The 23,734-nt window shown below is 33.1% G+C and overlaps 1 protein-coding gene across 1 annotated transcript in view; it reads left to right on the top strand.

Annotated features, from left to right (window-relative positions):
• The window catches only part of GABA-B-R3 (gamma-aminobutyric acid type B receptor subunit 3), a 40,134-nt gene extending 33,990 nt beyond the window's left edge, over positions 1–6,144 (top strand). The window contains exons 9-12 of the mRNA XM_036375801.2: positions 494–769; positions 2,546–2,864; positions 3,173–3,408; positions 3,561–6,144. Coding sequence (XP_036231694.2) covers positions 494–769; positions 2,546–2,864; positions 3,173–3,408; positions 3,561–4,631 — 1,902 coding nt within the window. The 3' untranslated portion in view covers positions 4,632–6,144. The remainder of the gene's footprint in view (positions 1–493; positions 770–2,545; positions 2,865–3,172; positions 3,409–3,560) is intronic.
• The last annotated feature ends 17,590 nt before the right edge of the window (positions 6,145–23,734 follow it).

Below are 23,734 nucleotides of genomic sequence, written 5' to 3'. Positions count from 1 at the left end.
ATATGAAAATCCCGTATATCACTACCTTGCGAGAATATAAAATGTTCGGTTACACCTGAACTTAGACTTTCCTTAATTGTTGCATTTAACTTTGCAAACAAATTAAAGTCAATTCTAAGCCAAAAAGCGCATTTGTTATTATTGCCCCAAAAATTAAGCTTTAAATTATTTGACCCAATACGAGAGATTTATTTTCATGTTAATAAATTTGTATGCAAAGCTGCAACAACAAGGAACGCCATCGGCCTAATTTGCATAGTTGAATATCTGAATAAACCATTGCTATCCACACAAACAAACAAACACAGTCACGCCGACATAAGTGAAAGTGTCACAAACAATATCAAATTTTAATTTGCACAACTTGTGGGACGCTGCCAACGAATTTGTGACAATTCGTTATTCGAGTTTTTTTCACTTTTCTTTCGAATGTGTTGTACATAATTCACAAACCTTTTATTTAATTTCTATCTTCCCACGCCCACCTTTGCAGGCACGTGTCTATTTGCTCTGCGCTGGCTTTTCACTGGCATTCGGTTCGATGTTTGCCAAAACATATCGCGTTCACCGCATTTTCACACGCACCGGCAGTGTATTCAAAGATAAAATGCTGCAGGACGCGCAACTTATAATGTTGGTATGTATACTGTTGGTTGTCGATGCACTCCTCGTCACCCTCTGGGTATTCGTCGATCCGATGGAGAGGCATTTGCACAATTTGACATTGGAAATCAACAGTATTGACCGAAGCGTCGTCTATCAGCCACAGGTGATTTTTAAAGTTAATACATACACATACATACAGAAGTATTTCGAAATAACGAGTATTAGTTTTACCGAAAACCACTTATAACGAACAAGCAAATTTTTTACATTACATTACGGAATTTGTCAGTACTCGGTTTAGCGAATAACATAGTGGTGAAAACAAAATACAAAAATGTAAAGACATGAAAAAAATGCAAAAGAAACATTTATTGTATTAATGTTTCTTTATGTTTTGTATTTCTTTCCTTTTCCACTAAATGTAAAGCAGGGCAGTTTTGTTGAATAGGATGATATTCCTATTTCGTCATTAATCCAAGATTAGAATACTTTGGCAATAAGGAATGGAGTTAAATTGTTGAATTCGGGTTTTCAAATGTAAATAACGATAAATTATATGCTTTCAAACAAATATTTTTTTAACATTTGCGGCTTCAATTTTCAGTCAGGGTTGAACAAAATTACATACAGGATTCCGATTAGGTTAATGATAAAGTGGAAAGGAATGACGAAAGTGATAATATATACCCAAAAATTAAACATAAAGGTGCAGAAAAATTTCGAACAATTTATCCAGTGGCCAAAGCATAAAAATGTCGATTTCATACAACTTATTGTATTGACTGAACTTCAGGAAGAAGCCGTCAAATTTAATCTTAGTATTCCAACGAAACAAACTACGATTAATCAATTTTTTAAACAGGTATAAAAACTTATATTACTGATTTAAAATTTTTTAATCTCATTTTCTTTTTAAGCACATTACTTCCTTTAAGGTAACATGCAAAAGCGCTTTGAATTGTTTCTTTTTGGTTTTTTTCTTTTTTAACAAATAATTTAATAAACAACAATTTTCGGATTCTTTACTAATTTTAATTGAAAAATATACCTCGCTAAGTATGATTTGGCGAAGTTAAGTTACAGCGATTGTTATCAGAGCTTGGTAACAAGCTCGTTTTGAGAGGACTGACAAAAATAGATAGAACAAACAACGATAGCTAAAAGACAAAAAATAATAATCTTCGTGGATAGTTATCTTGGTCTCAATTAGTTATATTTTTGAAGCGGGACTTGATAGCGGAAATAGCATCAAATTTTACTGTGTAAATGCTAATAATGATTTGAAATAAATGTATTTCGCTAACAAATCGCCTGAAAAACAGGACATAATTGAAATTCTTTATATTAGATCAGTTATGCCAAGGAAGAGAGCCAAAATGGTGTGAATGATAAATAGGAGGCAAAAATTAGTATTATAGGTCGATAGGTCTTTTGAAACTCATTAATCGTCATTAATCTTGAAACCCTAATTTGTGGTTAACTCTAAATTTGCTGTTTAAGGTCAGGCTTAGTTTCCCCCTAACCATAAAATATAAAAACTTGGCAAAAGAAATTTATTACGAGTATTACATCCAAATAACATGGTCAAGATCATGCCCCCGAAATTCGCGACTATTATTGTATCTTACCTAGCGGGCTCGAATCTAGCTTATCTGTTGGCAGTTCACCGAGGCTTTAACAGTAACAGCCTTAAGATAAATACTAAAGATTGAGTATAGATCTGACCTCGCACAGTAAAAATTTTCTGGTGTGAAAGAAATACAAATATTTAATCAAACGGGCCAATTTTGCATTCAAGATTCTTACAAATGGTGGAGTTGGATGAAATAAATATCTTACTGAGAAATATTTTATTAATATTATTTATTATACAGTTTATTATTACAAAAACAACAAAACATTATAACAGATATAAAATTCTAACTTACTATTAAACCAGGTCGAAGTTTGTCGTTCGCAATACACTCAAGGTTGGCTGGGCGCTTTGTATGCCTACAAAGGACTGTTGCTTGTGGTCGGCGTGTATATGGCTTGGGAAACGCGTCACGTGACCATACCAGCGCTTAACGATTCGCAATATATTGGTGTTTCTGTGTATCTAGTAGTAATTACAAGCGCTATAGTTGTGGTTCTGGCCAACTTGATTTCAGAACGAGTTACACTAGCGTTCATAACTATAACATCACTGATACTGGCATCAACAACGGCAACATTGTGTTTGTCATTTATACCGAAACTTTATGATATTTGGGGACGAAGTAAGTATTTAGTAGAAGCTCTTCAAATGAATTGTTTATGTTAAGAAAAAATTTAGTTTGGATTGGTTGTGGGATGACTTGAATCAAACATCCTTTCTTTGTAATTTCCGATTATATCTTTTCTATACCTCAATAAGTATTGCGATGTACATACATTTCCTTGCAACAGACTTATATTGATAGCGTAATAATATTTTAGTTTCGAAATCAGTACTCAATGTAGTTCTAATTAAGAAATATAAAATAGACTAACACTTTCTTTCACCTAAAAACAACATTAAGGTCCCATTATAATTTTTTGTGTTCAGATGTTGTTGTCGATCCAGTTATCCACAGCATGGGCTTAAAGATGGAGTGCAACACGCGACGATTTGTTATAGATGATAGACGAGAGCTACAATACCGCGTAGAGGTACAAAATCGCGTCTATAAGAAAGAAATAGCCGCGCTAGACCAAGAGATACGAAAACTTGAACGCATGCTTGAGTTTGGCACTGCGTCACCAGCTACATCTGCTTCCTCGTTAGTGGGAGGACAACAAAGGGTAAGTTTAAAAAATATACAATACTTTATATAAATTATAGAAATACCCCTTAGAAAACAATAACTAAATTGTCAATTGAAAGAACTTTTATTTATTAAACCTTGACAGACTGCTTTTAACTTTACTTAATATACACACTTTTATTCGGACAGCCTGAGTTAACCGTTACCAGCGACACATCTATATTTATCCCTCCGGTATTTCCTGCGTTGCCACCGAATAATAATAAATCACGCGCCCCCAGCATATCTGGTATACTGCCCAATCTTTTACTATCTGTTTTACCACCGGTAATACCGCGTGCCAGTTGGCCCTCCGCTGAATACATGCAACTTTCTATGCGTCGTTCCATTGCGTTCGCCTCACAGCCACAGTTGGAAGAGCGTAAAAGCACTGCGACCTGTCTAGCCGCACAAGACCTATACAATCTTCGTATTGCCCACCGACAAGCAACGGAAACCAAAACAGGACTAATCAATCGTCTACGTGGGATATTTTCTCGTACAGCGTCAAGTAACAAAGGTTCCAGTGGTAGCCTTGGCGAGCAAAAGAGTTTGCGTACTGCATTTAAGTCGCATATGGGACTCTTTACGCGTCACGTACCCACCACGCAAGCAGCCTCTTGTAATGCCATTTACAATCAGACAAATCATAAAAATGAAGGTTCGAACGAGTCTAATGAGGCGCCACTTAAATCTGTGAAGCGGTTGTCATTTGCTAAGAGCGGTACACATTTGGATGTTGCTACGCCTGACCCCAATTTTCTGCAAATACCAACAATATCGGCGGAAACACCAGAAGAGCCGACTCACATGGGTTTGATACTGCCACTCGACCAAAGCGAGTTGGAACGCATCGGTGTGGCGCGTTATACCAAAGCACACGAAACTAAAGTGAATTTCCAACTTCCTGCAAATCGGCGGACGTCCATTCTAGAACCTCAACCATCTATGAGAGTGCGTTGCTCACCACGTTTTCCACATCGCGTGGTGCCAACCAGCAGTCTGTTGTCATTAGAGGAGGCTGATGATCGGAGTAGCATAGCGCTGCTGGAACGTATACCGTTGGGGCGTGCGACTGTTGCTGGAACTTGGAAATCTATGGAAGTCACTACCGAATCAAAGTTGTCATTCAGTGTGACACCCAGCGGAAAAACTAGTACACCGACGTCAGGCGAAGTAGAAGATATAACCGAAATTGAAAATACAAAACCCATGAATTAGCATAACTAGCAGATGAAAACCTATTTTCCAGATTTGGTAGCCTCATATTTTAATTAGGTAATGAAATGAAGAGATGAGCATTCTAAAGTAATGCACGAAATATAACTTCCCGTTAGCTATTGTAGTTTCAGTTTTTAGTAAATAATACCCGTTAACAATTGCCGTTATTTCAAATTTTCTACCTGATACTTTTACACAGACAATCCTTTAGAATCTACATTTGTAAATAACTAGATAAGTAAAAAGAAAATGCCGTTTTAATGAACTCTAGAAACTATTTGTAAGTAGTGACTTTTAATGATAATACATATTAAAGAATTTTAGGAACTCAACAGCGTCAGTTAACTAAAAATTAGGTAGGAAAAACTACAAGTTGTAAATTGAGTATTGAAACTCAAGAACGATAAATTACAATATATATATATATATTATAATATATAAAGTAAATTACTGATTTATGTTGCCTTTTTAACAACTTTTATGAAAAATAACTTATACATTTCAAGCTCACAATTATTTTTAATTTTTTTGTAATTTTAAGATTATTCGACTGTGGTAGGTATCAGACTTACCTAGACTCAATAGAATAGCACGCTAACTATCAAAGCTTTATATTTATTTCAAAATCAAACGGCCTAATGGAAATTCATATAGTAATGACATGGTTGATAAGAAAATGCACTGGCTGATTATCTGAAGTAGCTATTTGTGAAACCTGTACCTTAAACAGCCGCACTTTTCAAAAATAAAAAAATCCAAACAATTGAATATTTAACTTTTTGATTCGTAAGTTTGTAGGCAAAATTAATGAAAATTTTGTGTTCTAGTATAAATACATATTCATTGAAACTCTCAAAATAAAAAATACAAACAATTATACAAAAAGCTTCAATTTGAAGTCACTATCATTCTTATCAATCGAATAAAATCATGAATGTGATGTATCTTTTTTCGAACCCCTAGGTGTACAAACTTTCCATCCATATTTACGAACGCTAGTATAAGCAATATACTTGAGCATTCGAAGGAACCTCACGGTGTACCTAGGTTAATCTGGTGTAAGAATAGAAGTAACAAAACAATCTTAGCTATATTTGTCAAATTATATGTTATATAAATTTGGGTACTAATAATTAGGTATACATAAATAGACCCTTATATTTGCAATATTTTACACCATTAAGGGCTCCTTATGAGCCAACTACGGTATGAAAAAGCAATATTTAATGAAAAGTAAACATAGGTGATTTAATACCAATAAAAAAACATATAAATTGCTTAAGACAATTAAAATATGTATTATACTTAGTGAGATACTAGAACTTTTATGTAAAAACTGGAACACACAATTAATGAAAAATGTAGAGGAAAGCAAAAATGCGAATTGCAAACGAAATATTTTATGGTATCTATGTACAATATAGGATTACTATATACACCTTTAATGTATACACGATCACCTTTATAAAGCAATACGTTTAAAAATAAAATAAAGCAAGTCACTCAATGTACAAAGGAAAAAACAATTGGTATTTATTTTATCGCGTGAAATTACTTATGTGTTAGTGAGAGGTGAGTAAAACTTTTATTATTATAACCAGCATTTTTATCTAAGTTCTGGCTTCAATTTTTAACACTTTAAGCAAATTTCACAAGTTTTTAGTGTTTTTAGAGGTATATAATTTCTTTAAGAGTTAACTGCAAATTAAGCAGAATATCGACGCGGATTTTGCGAGTTATGGAAAAATATTTTAGAATTGTAAAATATTATAAATCGAAAAGAATTATGTTGCCATTTTTGTCACTTTTTTCTGTGCGTGTTAGGGGCTATTTGGCACAATTTTATACTAGAATCTTATCTAAAATGTTTCCTATTTAAGTAGCACATCCGTTTTAATGTTTACGGTATTGCATAGCTTCTATCGCAAGCTTTGAGCGCTAAGACCGAATCAAGGAAATCCGTAACCGAAATAAACATAATCACTAAGTATGCGCAAAATGTTTGCATATTTTTAGGCGTATTTTCGCATATCTCAAGCGGAACAAATCAAATGAAGAGCAGGGTGATTTGAAAATAATATACAATTACAATTTTTTAATGGCAAATAAAAATATGGAATTTAATAAAAACTAAATTAGTAACAAATAAATGATCACAAACAAAAATTGGAAAACAATGAAAATCTTTTGTGATGCTATGCTTAGTAGTATTAGGTTGCAATTGAAAATTATAAAAAATATTTATTAATTTAGAGCTAATACAATTATCCTTTTGATTAAGAATAAAAGTTCAGAAATCATTTTTTTTAATTTTTTACAAAATCACAAAAAAAAGTTTAAATAGTTTCTGCATATGTTTAACGGATAGATGTGTAATAATATTTAATCTTAATAAATGTTGGGTATTTTAATTTAAATTATAAAAATTATTATTTTGTCCGATCTGGCTACAATGGAAAATGTTATAAAAAACGTTAGCTTTGAGGCGTTCTCACAGTGGAATAAGTTGAGCATCCCTTTATTTCTGGTTTCAATGATAAAAATTCCTGAATAACCTACATGTAATGTAAGATAATATTAATATTTTAAACAATATTAACCTTTCATTTATTTAATAAAAGAAAAGATTTTGTTTACTTCTCGGTAGCCATGCTCAAAAAGTTTAACTTGAATTAATATCAAAGAAGAAACTTGAAATGATATCAAAGCAAAAAATACTGCTTAAAAAATAAATAAATAATAATTATTATCAGTTGAAAAAAATGCTATGCAATAACTTTACCGCCCGAGTGCCACACGTATCTTTGCCGAATAGTGCTGATCATAAGTTTCGAACAAAATATTTATCTTAAAGTACACTTTGGGGTCGTAAAAACATTTTTAATTATTAAAATACCGAAATAATCCCTTTTCTCTGTCCACTGGTGGTGGACAATTGGTGTTGAGTCAGTCAACTTCAGCTTCAGCACGTTAAACCTTAAATGTTTTCTCAAAACTGCATTTCTCTAAGCGCGCGACGAACATACTCAGAGAATATCACACGTATCCAATTCAAATTTTAAATATAGCTACATTGTAATTCTAACTAATAAACTATGTACGTACGATTTTTTGTTATGTTTGGAACTTTTTTTACTAAAAATATACTGTAAATTTGACGTACTTTACTACGTACTTATGCAGATAAAAATCCTGAGTTCCTAGGACCACTGTCACACGTAGAGGTTCTTTTGAAAAATATTATGAGAGCCCGCCATTGTATAAAAAAGTGTCGAACAAAAAAGTATAGGTATTTTTTTGGACTTTAAAATACACGTTTAAAAATTCCTTAAAGAAGTCAAGCGGTATATGAAATACGAGTATAAGTTCCCAAGCTTACACAATAGTTTTTGATATAATTGCAAATTTAACTCAATTTTTTTTTGATTCTTGGACTATCAAATTAAAGTATGGAAATACATAAAACATAGCTTCATAGATATTTATAATATTCACATTTGACTTTTAGCTGAGTGCTTGATCGGACTTCTTATATTGGACGCACTGGTGTCATCTGAAAAATGTTGGTGCTACAACATTGGTAAACTTTTTATGATCAGCTTTTTAATGGCTAACACATACTAGACTAGAACTTTGCGTATACTTTGAGTATACTTGGTTAAACAAAAAAAAAAAAACTCCGTTCAATTTCCTTCACCCTTTAATTGAAATCAATCAAAAAAGAAAACACAATAATAGTTTTATTCATGTTTGAGTTTTATCTCATGATATGTACATAAATCCTTTCTAGAAAAAGCGTGATGTAAGGAGACACACAATCAAGAATTTAATACGAAAATGGGCATATCGGGAAGATCCAGATTTCTTGACTTTTTTCTGCTAGAATTTTCAGTGGCGGGTTGCCAAAAGCTGTCAAAGTAGGACCATTATCAGATAAAAGGTTTGGCAATGTTGGTTGGAATTTAGGATGGAAATTAGTATTAGGATGGATAGGATCGCAATCGATGGGTGATCGCAGGACTGTTTACAAAGGAAAAAAGGGTATAATCATCACTATACAACTAAGCCATTTGATAAAGCCTTCTTAGTATATTTTTTCAAGTGACAACAATAACAGTTTTTTTAGAGCAATTAAATTCCAAAAATAACTTTAGAACACAAAAAGTCCCGTATTTAATGTTCTCAATATTCTGTTAAAGAGCATAAAGACTCAATACCCAACTAATATATGTAGAAGCACACATACAAACGAAAAAATAAGAGCTAGTAAAAGAGCAATCATCGTTAGAAAATTTGAATTTTCTTTAAAATGATATTTTAATGCGTAAAATCACCGTAAAATGCTCTCTTAATATGATATAAATGAGCCGATAACTACATCAGACTATAATAAAAATTTAATGGCCGAAATACAACGAAGGATATACAGCCACACACCTCTACATGGATACACACAGGCTTATGTACATATTACACTCGGAAACAGTAGTTTTGTTTTATGAAGTTTCTTACCTGATTTTGTATGATTTTGCCATGCCGATTCTGATGGCTAATGCTCATCTTATGCTAGCCTCTGGAAGTGCAACATGAGCAGCTCAATGTGTTGAGTATAGTCTGGAGACTTTTTATTTCCTAAGAAATTTCGCACAACCCAAACAAATTTAATCCATGCAGATTTCTCCTTATCTGTCATACACTCAGTAAAATGTTGGTCCTTTATTAGTTCCCTGATTTCAGGATCGCCAAAATATCAGCATTAATTTTTTCTGTGCTCAATTTCGGAAATATTTTACTGATATATTTAAAACCCATTCTTGTTTACAGTTTTTACAAACTGTTTTATCAGACCTCACTTTATATGAAGAAGGGGTAATATAATATAATGCGGCTCTCTGGCTACTAGAGGGGCATTTATAACATTCATACTACTCAGTACTAAATCCACTCTCAAAGGGCAAACTGTTGTAGTCCTTAAGCACATGAAACTGGGTATTTGGTATATCCTCCTTGTTGACCCAAAAGGAAATTTACCACTTTAAGATCGACGCACATCAGCCAGTTATCTATTTTATTTTCCCAAAGTTGTCCAAATAGGCTTAGGACGTCAAATTAGTAAGAAAAAGTTTGAAAACTTCATAAAACAAAAAAAGGTAAATTTTGTTTACTAGTGTTATCTGTGGTGCAATCCCTTTAGGAATGGAAGCTTAAAGTCCACGCTAATATAGAGAATACGATAGACAGACACACACACTTATATTGTGGAACAGTGTTCGTGGGACTGCAAAGCCATAAATTTAAAAGTGTAGGAAAAAGCGACAGGATATAAAGAAATCGAAAACTGTTAGGAAGGTTATTCTTTAAGAAATGTATGTGATGGACAACGTTGACATAAAACAACAGCAACACAACACACAATCACACTGTTTGGAATGTCCCGAAGGGATTTAAGCTGGGAAAAAAATTAAAGTTACCAAACTGTCAGTTGAGAGCTTGCTGGGTCTTGTCACAAGTAGTACATCACTTGAAAATATGTGTTGAACGACAGACGCAACAACAATAACAGTAACATCATTGTAAGTGAAAAATAAGTGCGAAAGTGAGAGTCGAGGCAACGGAGCAACTATGGCAATAATATGCTCATATACGAAATCGCATACTTGGGAAATGTCTGTAAACCACTCCGAAAAGGCACAACCGTAAAGTAAAATGGGCTTAAACTGAAACGCACAGCCATATATTCATATATGGTATCTATATAAGCAAGTGTATATGTATGTGTCAATGTGTGAATCCAATATATCAGCACGTGAAGGCGAAAAAAGTATTTTAACGCAGAAAAACTGTGTGAAAAGGCGGATGGCGAACAAAAGGCGGCAAATATTTTATTACATATTTTGATAGACAAGCGTGCAATTGACCCTAAATAGTTCCATTTAATACGAACAAACATCTTGGTGTTATGGATAGTATTTTTTTAGAGATATAGAACTATTCTTTAAAACAAAATCGTTGAAATCGAATAGAAAGGCAAATATTCTGGGTTTATTAGTCGGAAAATTGTAAGACTTTAATGAACTCGAATATTTAGTGACCATGACTGTATCTTATTAAGCCTCTTGGGGTGAAAAAGACGTGTGCGAAATTTCGGATCAATATCGCAAAAACAGGGAGACAGACATGGATATGTCGACTCAATTCATCACGTTGATCAATTTCGAGTATATATATACTTTAAAGAGTCTCCGTCGTTTCCTTTTAGATCGTACAAACTTTAGGGTATAATAGATAATTAGTATTTCTGCTTATTAATTTTTGCTTATAACACCCCAATTCTCGCTAGTTAACATATATAGAATTAAAAATAATTTTAAATAAAAAATATTTTGTTTTGTTGAGTACGGACTATTGTCAGAGTTAGCATCAGATTTAGTATCAGACTAAAATCAGACTATTTTATTTCATATTTTTTGCTACACTTGTATCTCTTTCTTACATTTTCAATTTCTGTTACTTAGAGATAAGGATGTTGTGGATTATGTTTACTTAATACAATAATATGTTTACCTATGGATAAACATATTTTGGTCACTTTATTATTGGTTTTTTGTAATGATTAAATTGTTTTGAAAAATAATTGTTTTGTTACGATAAGGAATACGTTCCTTAACTCGCTCGACTTTCATCAATTGTCATAGAAGGCCAAAGTATTAATATTGACTTGTTTACAAGGTGGAGAATAACTTCTAATAAGCAAATGTAATCAAGCGGTTATACAAAAATATTATATATCAATAGACTTTTATGCAATAAAGTATACATATATTCAAACCTATCGATTTGTATAATTCATATAGGTAAAAATTGAGAATACTAAATAAGTTTATTTCCCAAGTGAATATGTTTCTTTTAAAACCAAATTACTAATAATGCATTAATTATCTCTGAAGGTGCGAATTATGTAAGACAGCTAAGATTGAAAATTTATTGAATAATATTGGTTTACAAACATTTACATGTCTCGTTGAGCTTCGCACCATCCAACAGAAAATGAACTTATATTTATACATCATTACGCTAAAAATCTAATTTCATTACTAGTTTTATTTATCTGATTTCTAAACATATCAAACTCGGAAGGTGCAGCATTAATCACACCAAGAAATTATATTACTGCTACGTATAATGCTGTTTTAAAGGGTGTGTAGAAAACACAGTCTTTCGATTGTAATTTTTTTATTGAATCATAAAGTACATAGGATAGGGTTATTTATGTAATAATACATCGGGCAAATGGCCTCCACGGCTTCCATACACATATGCATAATGTGGCATACTTTACTACATAAATAGTGGCAAATTTAAATCTTGCGTTAATTTTGGGACACCCTGTATAAAAGCAAAGGTTTTAGGTCCATGTATCACAGACATGCCATAATTATGTCATTATTCAAGAGATAACACTTAACCACTATTTCGCAAAAATATTTTATTTCATTGTTGACGTTGCTTTGTTATGTACGGTTTTTATTATATCAAAATTAACGGCAATTTAAATGAAAGTAATAAAAATGATTGTCACTTGTTTTCTATTACAACTAAATCTCTAAGTTCGCAACCTAATGACAAAGTCAAATATGATAATTCCAGTAAAAGTGTTGTTATACTCTCGCAACCTGTTGCTACAGAGTATAATAGTTTTGTTCACCTAACGGTTGTTTGTATCACCTAAAACTAATCGAGTTAGATATAGGGTTATATATATATAAATGATCAGGATGAAGAGACGAGTTGAAATCCGGGTGACTGTCTGTCCGTCCGTCCGTGCAAGCTCTAACATGAGTAAAAATTGAGATATCTTTATGAAACTTGGTAGACATGTTTCATGGTACCGTGAGACGGTTGGTATTGCAGATGGGCCACTGCCACGCCCACAAAACGCCATTAATCAAAAACAAATAACTTGCCATAACTAAGCTCCGCAATAAGATACAAGACTGTTATTTGGTACACAGGATCACATTAGGGAGGGGCATCTGCAGTTAAAATTTTTTTTTTAAAAGTGGGCGTGGTTCCGCCTCTAATAGGTTTAATGTGCATATCTCCTAAACCGCTAATTCTATAATAACAAAATTCACTAGAAGCAAATGTTTTTAGCACTTCTATTGACGGTGTGAAAATAGTTGAAATCGTGTGGCAACTCCGTCCACTCCCCATATAACGGTACTGTTAAAAACTACTAAAAGCGCGATAAATCAAGCACTAAACACGCCAGAGACATTAAATTTTATCTCTGAGATGATATAAATTGGCTTTATAGAAACTGCGTTCAAAATTAGTCAGTGGGCGTGGCACAGCCCACTTTTAGGTGAAAACCCATATCTTGAGATCTGCTCAACCGATTTCAACCAAATTCGGTGCATAACGTTCTTTTCATGTTTCTATGTCATAGTGCGAAATCGGGCTACAACCACGCTTACTTCCCATGTAACACCATTTTCAATTCCATCTGATTCTTTCACTTTCCACTATGCAAATCAGGTAACAATAATTATATCGGGGTAAAACTTTGCGTGAATAATGCAATTAGAGTATGCCACCCTGCGGCCAAAAATTGTCTAAATCGAACCAAAACTGTTCAAACCCCTAAGTACTAAATATGTGGACCCCAGTGCCTATAGTTGACCTTCTACCGAAAATATCAGTCAATCCACAAAGAAATCTCAAACGAGTATACCATTTGACTTTGCGAGAGTATAAAATGTTCGGTTACATCCGAACTTAGCCCTTCCTTACTTGTTAAATTTACTTGCGATTGACATTGACAGCTTGTTGCTATTTGAGTTATTATTATCGATCAATTTTATTTCAACGAAATTGTACAGCCACAATTGTACGTCATATTGACGTAATTGAATTTGACACGATGACACAGTAAACAATACATTCGGGGATTGTAAGTCCACCAGTCCATGTAATTAAAATGCGATAAATATTTAAATAATAATTTAATTTATATGAACTGTCATTAGAAGACATACGAGTATTTTAACACTAGTTAGGATATAGTGAATATATGACCTAACAATGCAATAAATCGAAAAAAATGGTCAAATTTATTTGATGATAGTTTGACAATGCAAAAAAAAGAAATACTTTGAAAAATAAATGGAAAGCAAACAAAAAACTCTAAGGGATACAACAAAATTTACGCAAAATTGGGTAAGCTTTTTTCATGAGTTCTGCTGCATACACTTCTTCTCTATGTTTCCAACTTTATCTCACATACTATAAGTCAAGCTACTGGACATGCCATGAATACAACACATAATTACCAAGTTAAGTTATTTAAGCTCAACCAATCATTACTTAATTGACCACAGATAATATTTGTAATATATGTGATTAGCTGTTGGGAATTTATATTTATTGGTAAAATTACTAAATTGCCTAAATATTAGGGCAAATCATATATGAAGTGAATATGTTTACTAACAAGGTAAATACTAAGATAGAAGTATAAACATAAGTATGAAAGACTATGTGTGAGGTATGTTTGAATTATGCTAATATACGGGATGTTTTTAGAGGTTAGGAACTTTTATTTCAAATATGAAACAGAAATGTTAATAAAATGGTAATATTTTTTCTTACAGCATAGAAATTACTTCAGACAATGACTGTTTCTGGATGGAGGTTAACCTGAAAGCTTCCTTGGATTTTTCCCACTACAACTAATAAGACATCGCTTAAGCTTCTCCGATGGCAAAAATGTTAATTTATGTGTACTACACAGGATGCAAGTTTTGGGAATAAATTTTCAGAATTTTCAAAAGCTTTTTCGTAAAAATACTTATTTGTCAAATTATACTGCACATAAATGACAAACAAGTTTTCATATTTTGACATCCCCTCTAGGAAAGGTTATATCTTTAAAGAACACCCTATATAATATTGTTTCGGAATAAAACAAATTGCCATACAAACAGGCTTAGTAAATATTTATCATTAAAAACTGACAAATCGTGAAAAAATGAAAATATATTGCAAATTGTGGGTTTATAGGGGCAACTATAAAAATATTTTCAGTTATTTGAAATAGTCGATAAAAAAATACAGTAGAATCATTACAAAAGCAAACAAACAAATATCACGCTGGTTTGATATTTTTTGATAAATATTATTATTTATAGTTGGTGCAAAATACTATTTATTAATAAACACGTGTTGCGCGGCAATGTCCCACATTTAACGCAAAGCTTAATTTAGTCCGCTCCAATATACACTCACTTATTGCAAACTCTTTGGGATTATTTTTCGTTTAATGTGGAATTTTAATGGAGTGACAGATAATTAAAACCCTGCTATAAACATATTTGCTATGTTCTGTAATGATAAATGTGCGCGGGGCGTATGAGTTACTTTTTATACTCTCGCAACCTGTTGCTAAAGAGTATAATAGTTTTGTTCACCTAACGGTTGTTTGTATCACCTAAAACTAATCGAGTAAGATATAGGGTTATATATATATAAATGATCAGGATGAAGAAACGAGTTGAAATCCGGGTGACAGTCTGTCCGTCCATCCGTCCGTCCGTGCAAGCTCTAACTTGAGTAAAAATTGAGATATCTTTATGAAACTTGGTAGACATGTTTCTTGGTATAGTAAGACAGTTGGTATTGCAGATGGGCGTGATCGGACCACTGCCACTCCCACAAAACGCCATTAATCAAAAGCAAATAAATTGCCATAACTAAGCTCCGCAATAAGATACAAGACTGTTATTTGGTACACAGGATCACATTAGGGAGGGGCATCTGCAATTAAATTTTTTAAGTGGGCGTGGTCCCGCCCCTAATAGGTTTAATGTGCATATCTCTTAAACCGCTAAAGCTATAGTAACAAAATGTTTTTAGAATCTCTACCTACAGTGTGAAAATAGTTGAAATCGGGTGGCACTCCCCATATAACGGTACTGTTAAAAACTGCTAAAAGCGCGATAAATCAAGCACGAAACACGCCGTGGCACCGCCCACTTTAAGGGGAAAACCCATATCTTGGGATCTGCTTAACCGATGTCAACCAAATTCGGTGTATAGCGAATATCTTTTTATATTTCTATGTCATAGTGCGAAAATGGGCGAAATCGGACTACAACCACGCCTATTTTTCTATATAACACCATTTTCAATTCCATCTGATTCTTTCACTTTCCACTATGCATATCAAGCAACAATGATTATATCGTGGTAAAACTTTGCGTAAATAATACGTTTAAAGTATGCCACCTTGTGACCAAAAATTGTCTAAATCGAACCAAAACTGTTCAAGCCCCTAAGTACTAAATATGTGAACCCCAGTGCCAGTGTTGACTTTCTACCGAAAATATCAGTCAATCCACAAAGAAATTCAAACGAGTATACCATTTGACTTTGCGAGAGTATAAAATGTTCGGTTACATCCGAACTAAATATTTAAATATGTTTTTATTTCAAATATTTTCAAATAATTGCTCCATAAGCTGTCAACCTGTATAATGAATACTCGCACGCCAAGTTTGTGTAAAAAGAAAGGAGAATTGGCAACATGACCTCTTAGCGATTTCAAATATTATTTTAATTTTTTTCATATTATGCACTATTTATGGCATTAAATTATAAACTTTATATAAAATTGCCATTCATAAGAAATCTTTAACTACTTCTATATATTCTAAGCACACTGCATAGAGTACTTTTATATGTTTACTAATTATCATTGTTTCATAGTTTTTCAATTTAGCCAATTTTATCTAAATACGACGCTATGAAAATGCAGCCCAATCGGTAATCACAATATTTCAAAAGAGCAAAAGTCAACTTTCAATAGCAAACCACTGCAAAAAGGACAAACGAGACCAACATAGCCGACCGACATTGTCGTAAAATTGTCGATTCAAACAAATTTTGTCAACTCCGCCAGATGCGCAAAATTCGGCGTCAATATGTATGCGAGCTTATATGTATATATGTATGTATGTTTGTCGACAAAGTCGTCAATTGGTTTTTTTCAACAACACAATGTCCGCGCGAACTCGCCGTTCTTTCGTTGGCTTGCCACCATGCACAGAGGCGTGTCAAGTGAGGGCTCATAATATATTAATATGTTGCTTAATTTGTATTGAAAAATACTTATGCATTAATGACTAACTGACATAATATAATTAATAGATACGTAAAAATATAAATACAAATAAATTCATACCTAATATCGTTTTATAATAAATTCGATTAATAAAAACTATCTGAAATAATTATGTGGCAGTGCGCCCCAGACCCCTTCTTGTTTGCGATCGTTCAACTTGCTTCTCGCAAAAAGCAAAAAGTGTGAACAAATGTCATTGCATGTGCGGGGCAAGAAGAAGCAAGCATCAGCGTACGTGTACATATGAATGTATGTATGATTATCACATTTGTGTAAATACGCATAATAAGGAAATATTCAATAAACCTAAACATATGAACATATTTTCCTGAAATATTTTAATTATCTCAGGAAGTTAAATATGCTATTAAAGTAATTGAATTGAGATATGCTTAGATTCCAATTAATAAAATAAAAAATTAAATAAAATTTTAGTTTCATAGCCACCGTTTTATTGTTATCCTTTGCTCAATAAGCAATTGCTCACGCAACGCACATACATAAGTTGGAAAACTAGCCTATTAAATGTTTATTTTATTATGAATTCTGGGGTTTTTACCGGTAATACAGATTTTTAATTCAGAAGGCTTTTCATAATTATAAATTTGTCATATCATAGAAATTGAAAACATAAATCTAAATAGGTATGCGCAATGATTTTTCATATAGAAATATTCGTTGTGTCTATTTATAGCATTTCGCACATTGTGTGGTGTATTTTTCTTTTTCGAAGTTATATTTTTCGATGTTCCTTCATGTGGAATTACAAATTAGTACTCAAAAAGTTTTCATTTAACATTTGCTCCTTCTCTATTCTTCAACATTCTCTGCTTATGCTCTTTTGAAATATTGTGATTACCGATTGGGCTGCATTTTCATAGCGTCGTATTTAGATAAAATTGGCTAAATTGAGAAACTATGAAACAATGATATTAAGTAAACATATAAAAGTACTATATGGACTGTGCTTAGAATATATAGAAGTAGTTAATGATTTCATATGAATGGCAATTTTATATAAATTTTATAATTTAATGCCATAAATAATGCATAATATGAAAAAAATTAAAATAATATTTCAAATCGCTAAGAGGTCATGTTGCCAATTCTCCTTTCTGAAGGGAACACCAGACAAATTCTTCAATTTCTGATTTTTAGCAAATGTTGTGAGGAAGCAGCTTGTGGGCAACATACAAATGCGAGGGGGATGGAGGATTTTCAGTGATACAAATTGTAAAATTGAAATTTTGCCGATTCTTCGATTTTACTTTACGTTGCTTTGAAGCAGACGCACGTTCCTTATGAATAAATTTATTGTCGTTGTAATATGAAATACTTAGAAAATATGCCCCGAGTTCGCTTGAATATTATTGGCCGATGATGGCGTCTACGTTTTTTGTCACTTGCTCGAATGTTTGATTTTTTGCGAAAGACATATTGAAGGACATACATATGTACATATTTGTACATATGTATATGCAAATATATTAGGACATGCGAATGAAGGAAGGCAATTTCAAGAATATTCACATATAGACATATGAATATTTCAAGCAAGTAAACAACAATGGTTGTTTGAGTTCACAGATTAGACAAACTAGTTCGAATATCGCTGCTTCTATAGCACACTCAATTATTGCAATGAAATATTTTGCCTAAGTTCAAATCCTATCAGACATTTTTATATACTATTTTTTTATTTTTATAACCATTTTTTATTGAATGATATTTTAATTATATTTTCATATTATTTCCCTCACTATTAATGTTTTCTAGTCCGAAGTCAATTACTTTCGTTTTTATTATTTCAATTTTTGTTTATGCGCATATCAAAGAACATCTGTGCATATGTATGTGTATACATTTTGCTTATAGAGTGGTGTAGTTCGTTTCGTACCCTGATAGTTGTGGTGAAATTTTATTTTCGAACTTGCGCGTTTTCGATGTTCCTTCATCGTAATTAACATTTTAGAACAGCTAACATTTGCTCCTTCTCTATTCTTTAACATTCTCTGGTTGAAGTTTAGTAAATTAAGTCTTTGCATTATTTTTATATAGCCACCAGATGTAGCCTAAATTACTTTTAATTTATATATTTTATTTTAATTTTATATTAAATTATTAAAAGTATTAATCCGATTCAACCCATTTTTGACACAAAAACATACTATTATCGAGAGTTTCATTTATTTATTTTGTTATATGAATTTCAATTGACCGATATTTTCGGTATAAAGTCAAATATATGCACTGTAGTCCATATATTCAGTGACTAGCGAATTAGACAATTTTTGGTCACAAGGAGGCATACTTTAAACGCATTACTCACGCAAAGTATTACCCCGATACCAACATTGTTGCTTGATTTGCATGGTGGAAAGTGAAAGAATCAGATGGAGTTTAATTTAATGTCATATGGGAAATAGACGTGGTGTTTCCGCCCACATAACATAGAAATATAACATAGAAATATAATAAGAATGTTATGTACCGATTCCAAGATATGGGTTTTCACCTAAAATTGGGCGGTGCCACGCCCACTATCTAAGGTTTAACGCGGCTCCTATAAATTAATCTCATACCATCCCAGAGATACAATTTCATGGCTCTGAGTGTTTAGTGCTTGATTTATCGCGCTTTTAGTAGCTTCTAACAGTACCGTTATATGGGGAGTGGGCGGGTTTGTTCTCCGATCACATCTATTTTCGCACTGTTTACAAAGATGCTAAAAACTTTTGCAAACAAACGGTTTAGGAGATATGCGCATTAAATCTATTAAGGGGCGGGACCACGCAGATGCCCCTCTCTAATCTGACCCTGTGTACCAAATAACAGTCTTTTATAATATTGTGGAGCTTAGTTATGGCAATTTATTTGTAGGTTTTCGATTAATGACTTTTTTAAGGGGGTGGCTGTGGTCCGATTACGTCCACCCACGAGCTCCTATTTGTGCAAAGAAATACATGTACTAAGTTTCATTACGATATCTCACTTTTTACTCAAGGAACAGCATGCACAGACAGACGGTCACTCGGATTTCAACTCATCTCATCAATCTAATCATTTATATATATCATTTATATATGTATATATACAAGGTGCGTTCCAAAGTAAACAGTAAAAAAGTAACAAAGTAAACTCTAGTGGCGCCATCTCTATGTCAACAAGTGCGTTAGAATCTGCTATCCTTTATCGACTTCCAGTAAAAATTTCATGACATTTCATCTATTGGAAGTGAAGTTATTGTGTTTTAAGTATCAGTATGTTTTTTTCATCGGTGCGAAAATGAGCTTTGAACAAAGAGCCAACATTAAATTTTGTTTTAAAATTGGTAAAACTTTTACCGAAGCGTTTCAGTTGATGAAACAAGTTTATGGCGATGATTGCCTATCCCGTAGCAGAGTGCACGAGTGGTTTCAACGTTTTCAAAGTTGTCGTGAGGACATAAATGAGAAATGAGCCAAAACCCGAAAAATCGTGCCTGGAGAAGTCAAAAGTGAAGACAATGCTGATTTGTTTTTATGATTCCAAGGGTATTGTTCACAAAGAATTTGTTCCACCCGGCCAAAACGTTAATGCGGTATTCTACCTTGGAGTTTTGAAGCGTTTGGTGCGCCGTATTCGACGTGTTCGGCCCGAATATCGCGAAGATGGAAGTTGGCGTTTGTTGCACGATAATGCGCCGTCTCATCGATTATTTGACCAAAAACCGAATTTTTACAATCAACCACTCCTCGTATTCACCTGATATGGCACCGTGCGACTCCTACATTTTCAGAAAAATGCATCTGCCCATGAAAGCAAAGCATTATGCAGACGTGGAGGCCATTCAAAAGGCTTGCACCGGCATACTGGCGGTCATACCGGGCAACGAGCTAAAACACTCGTTTGACATGCTTTTGGACCGTGCAAATAGCTGTATTAAGGCAGAAGAAGACTATTTTAAATAAAATTAATTGATTTTGCCGATAAAACCATTTGTTCTGTCTTTTTTTTAACAGTCCTGTTTACTTTGGAAAGCACCTTGTATATATATAACCCGCAGTAATAAGGGGCACCTGTGGGCTAAACAAGTAGAAAAAGTGGGCGTGGCCCTTTAATAAGTTTAATGTTCATATCTCCTAAACAACTTAAGCTACAATAACTAACTTCGCTTCAGAAAAATTGTTTAAGAACCTCTACCGACAGCGTGAAAATGGATAAAATCGGATAAAGCCCCGTCCTATAGGTTTCGTTAAAAACTACTGAAAGCGCAATAAATCAATAACTAAATGCACCCAAGAGCCACTTTCAAAATTGGCGTGGTTCCGCCTACATTTAGGTGAAAACCAACATAACGAAACCTGGTCGACCGATTTCAACTATTCGGTTGCAATCCTATAATATTTGTATATTGCAGTGCGAAAATCAGACTATAATCACGCCCCCTTCCCATATAACACAAATTTAAATTACACTGCCCATTTCATTATCGTTTCAGATTTGTTAACGCGATTTTTGCACAATTTTTACTTCTAACACGCAGGTTATATGATTTAAAAAAAACGTGTTAAACCCGATTTTGAGATACGTTTTTTGATTCGAACAATGCGCGCCCGCTGCGAATTTATCACTTTGTTAACGAATTTGACTTAGAGTTTTTGTTCGTTGTAATGTCATCAGCCAATTAGAGTTACTATGTGTAAAATTTTTTTTTTTTAATTAAAATTTTCGAAGTTTTTTAAATGCAAACGCTTCAAAATATCTAAGATTCAAATTTTTATCAATTTCTTACAAGAACATGACCGACCATTTAATAGCTTTTATAATTAATAATTAAGCAATTATTTCAATAATAGAATAAAACACATATATTTAAGAGACTATGGCAATCAACCAATTTGAACTAACTTCGTCATCAAACAAAGTTGTCGTAACCTTGCCTTCTATGAACGTTGATTAACAATCAAAATTTTGAGTAAAATGCCAAATGAAAATTCATTATATATTGACATATATTGACATAATATATATTTGTATAAATAATTTCCAAAATTAGAATTCAAGTTCGATTCCTTGAAATCTTATACCGGCAATAATATTTTCGCCTTTATTCGGAAATAATATTTTCACTGTATTGAATAGTTTATTGTTCGTATTTAGTATTTAATGTATGTATGTACACATGTACATCTCTATTTGGACATATATATAGAGTATGAAAAAAATGTTGTTTACCAGGAGCATGCACTAAATTTTGTATCCATATCTTCATTGATACTTGGGAAGATATCGTAAAGTCAAACACACTAAGGAATGCAAAACACCGTTATATGGAAGCTGTACTTACTCCTTAGTTTACAGTGATAGTTTCTTATGAGAAATTTACGCGGCTATAAATAGTTTCTTAAACTTTAGATACTATGTAAACAACGTTTACAAGACGGTTTGCTTAAAATATCATAAAATGTTACCCTATATTTAAATAAAGCCTCCTTATAGGCGTGATAATATTATATTTCCATGCCGATCTTTTACAATATCTTTTTATCCATACAAGCAAACAGTACCGAAACTGTCAGAACCGCGGTTACCATTTTACATTAAATAGATACACCGTAATTTAGCTATATAGTTCCTTGGCATATCATTAATATTACACAGCTCAACAAATTGTTTTTCCGAAGCTTAGTATGGAAAAGTTAAAAAAGGTGGAATATTCGATGGTCTGCATATACAGCAATTAATGAAAGGTACAGATTTTATTAAGGTTATGACTGCCCTGGAAATTGAAGCTTGAAAAAGTTTTGTGTTGTTAGTCGAAAGATTCCTAGGTAACCATAAACCACGAAATCATGAAGAAATTGTAAAAAATATGCTGAAAAACTTTCAGACTTTACCAAGATCTAAAAGTGATGAAGATTATTGATACTCCTTTAAAAGAGAATGTAAATTTTAAAATTACAAAAGAAACGTTCATAAGAGGAGTTACTGAAATATAATAAGTATATGTTTTCGACATCTATCACTTCTGTTTAATGTGCTGTAAAACATGTAAGGAAGGGCTAAGTTCGGGTGTAACCGAACATTTTATACTCTTGCAACGTGCAAGGATACCTCAAAGATACTCTTTGTGCAAAGTTTAAGCCAAACATATACATTGGGGCTGATTGATTTCTGTACTTCACTTCCACTCCACTCCACTTTCACAGTGGAGGATCCACAGGATTATGTTAACTTCTGAATTTCGCTGAAATTTTTAGAGTAAGTCCGGAGATACATATGTGATTTCACTTAAATGTTGAGCGGTGCCACGCCCATCGTCCAAGTTTGACCCCGACTCCTATAAAACCTTCTTGTGTCATCCAGGGTGTAAAACTAAGTGTCTTTGGCGCAGCTGGTTATTGATATATCGTGCTTTAAGAAGTTTTAATAAAACCGTTATATGGGGCGATGTTGGGGCTATAATCCGATTTCATCACACTGTCGGTAAGATTTCTTATAGGATTTGTTATTTGGTTATTGTAGATTCAGTAGTTTAGGAGATATGTACATTAAACCTATTAGAGGGCGGGACCACGCCCACTTCTTCAAAACCTTTAGTTCACACAGCCCCTTGCTACTGTAATCCCCTGTAATACCAGGTTCATATCTTAATTTAGTGCTTAGTAATGGCATTTTATCTCCGATTAATGTTACGAACTAGTCTTAATTTTAACTAAAGTTATCAGTTGCACAGACATCCGGAGAGACAGACGGACAGACAGACAATCACTAGGAATTTAACTCGTCTCGTTATCCTGATCATTTATACATATATATCCCTATATCTTACTCGATAAGTTACAACCGTTAGGTGAACAAAACTATCATACTCTCTAGCAACATGTTGCAAGAGTATAAAACTGTTGCGAAAGAATTCAATATTCATTATATGAAGAAA

The sequence above is a fragment of the Bactrocera oleae genome, chromosome 3, assembly GCF_042242935.1.
Source record: "Bactrocera oleae isolate idBacOlea1 chromosome 3, idBacOlea1, whole genome shotgun sequence".
Classification (NCBI taxonomy): domain Eukaryota; kingdom Metazoa; phylum Arthropoda; class Insecta; order Diptera; family Tephritidae; genus Bactrocera; species Bactrocera oleae.
This window is presented reverse-complemented; position numbering and strand designations above follow the sequence as displayed.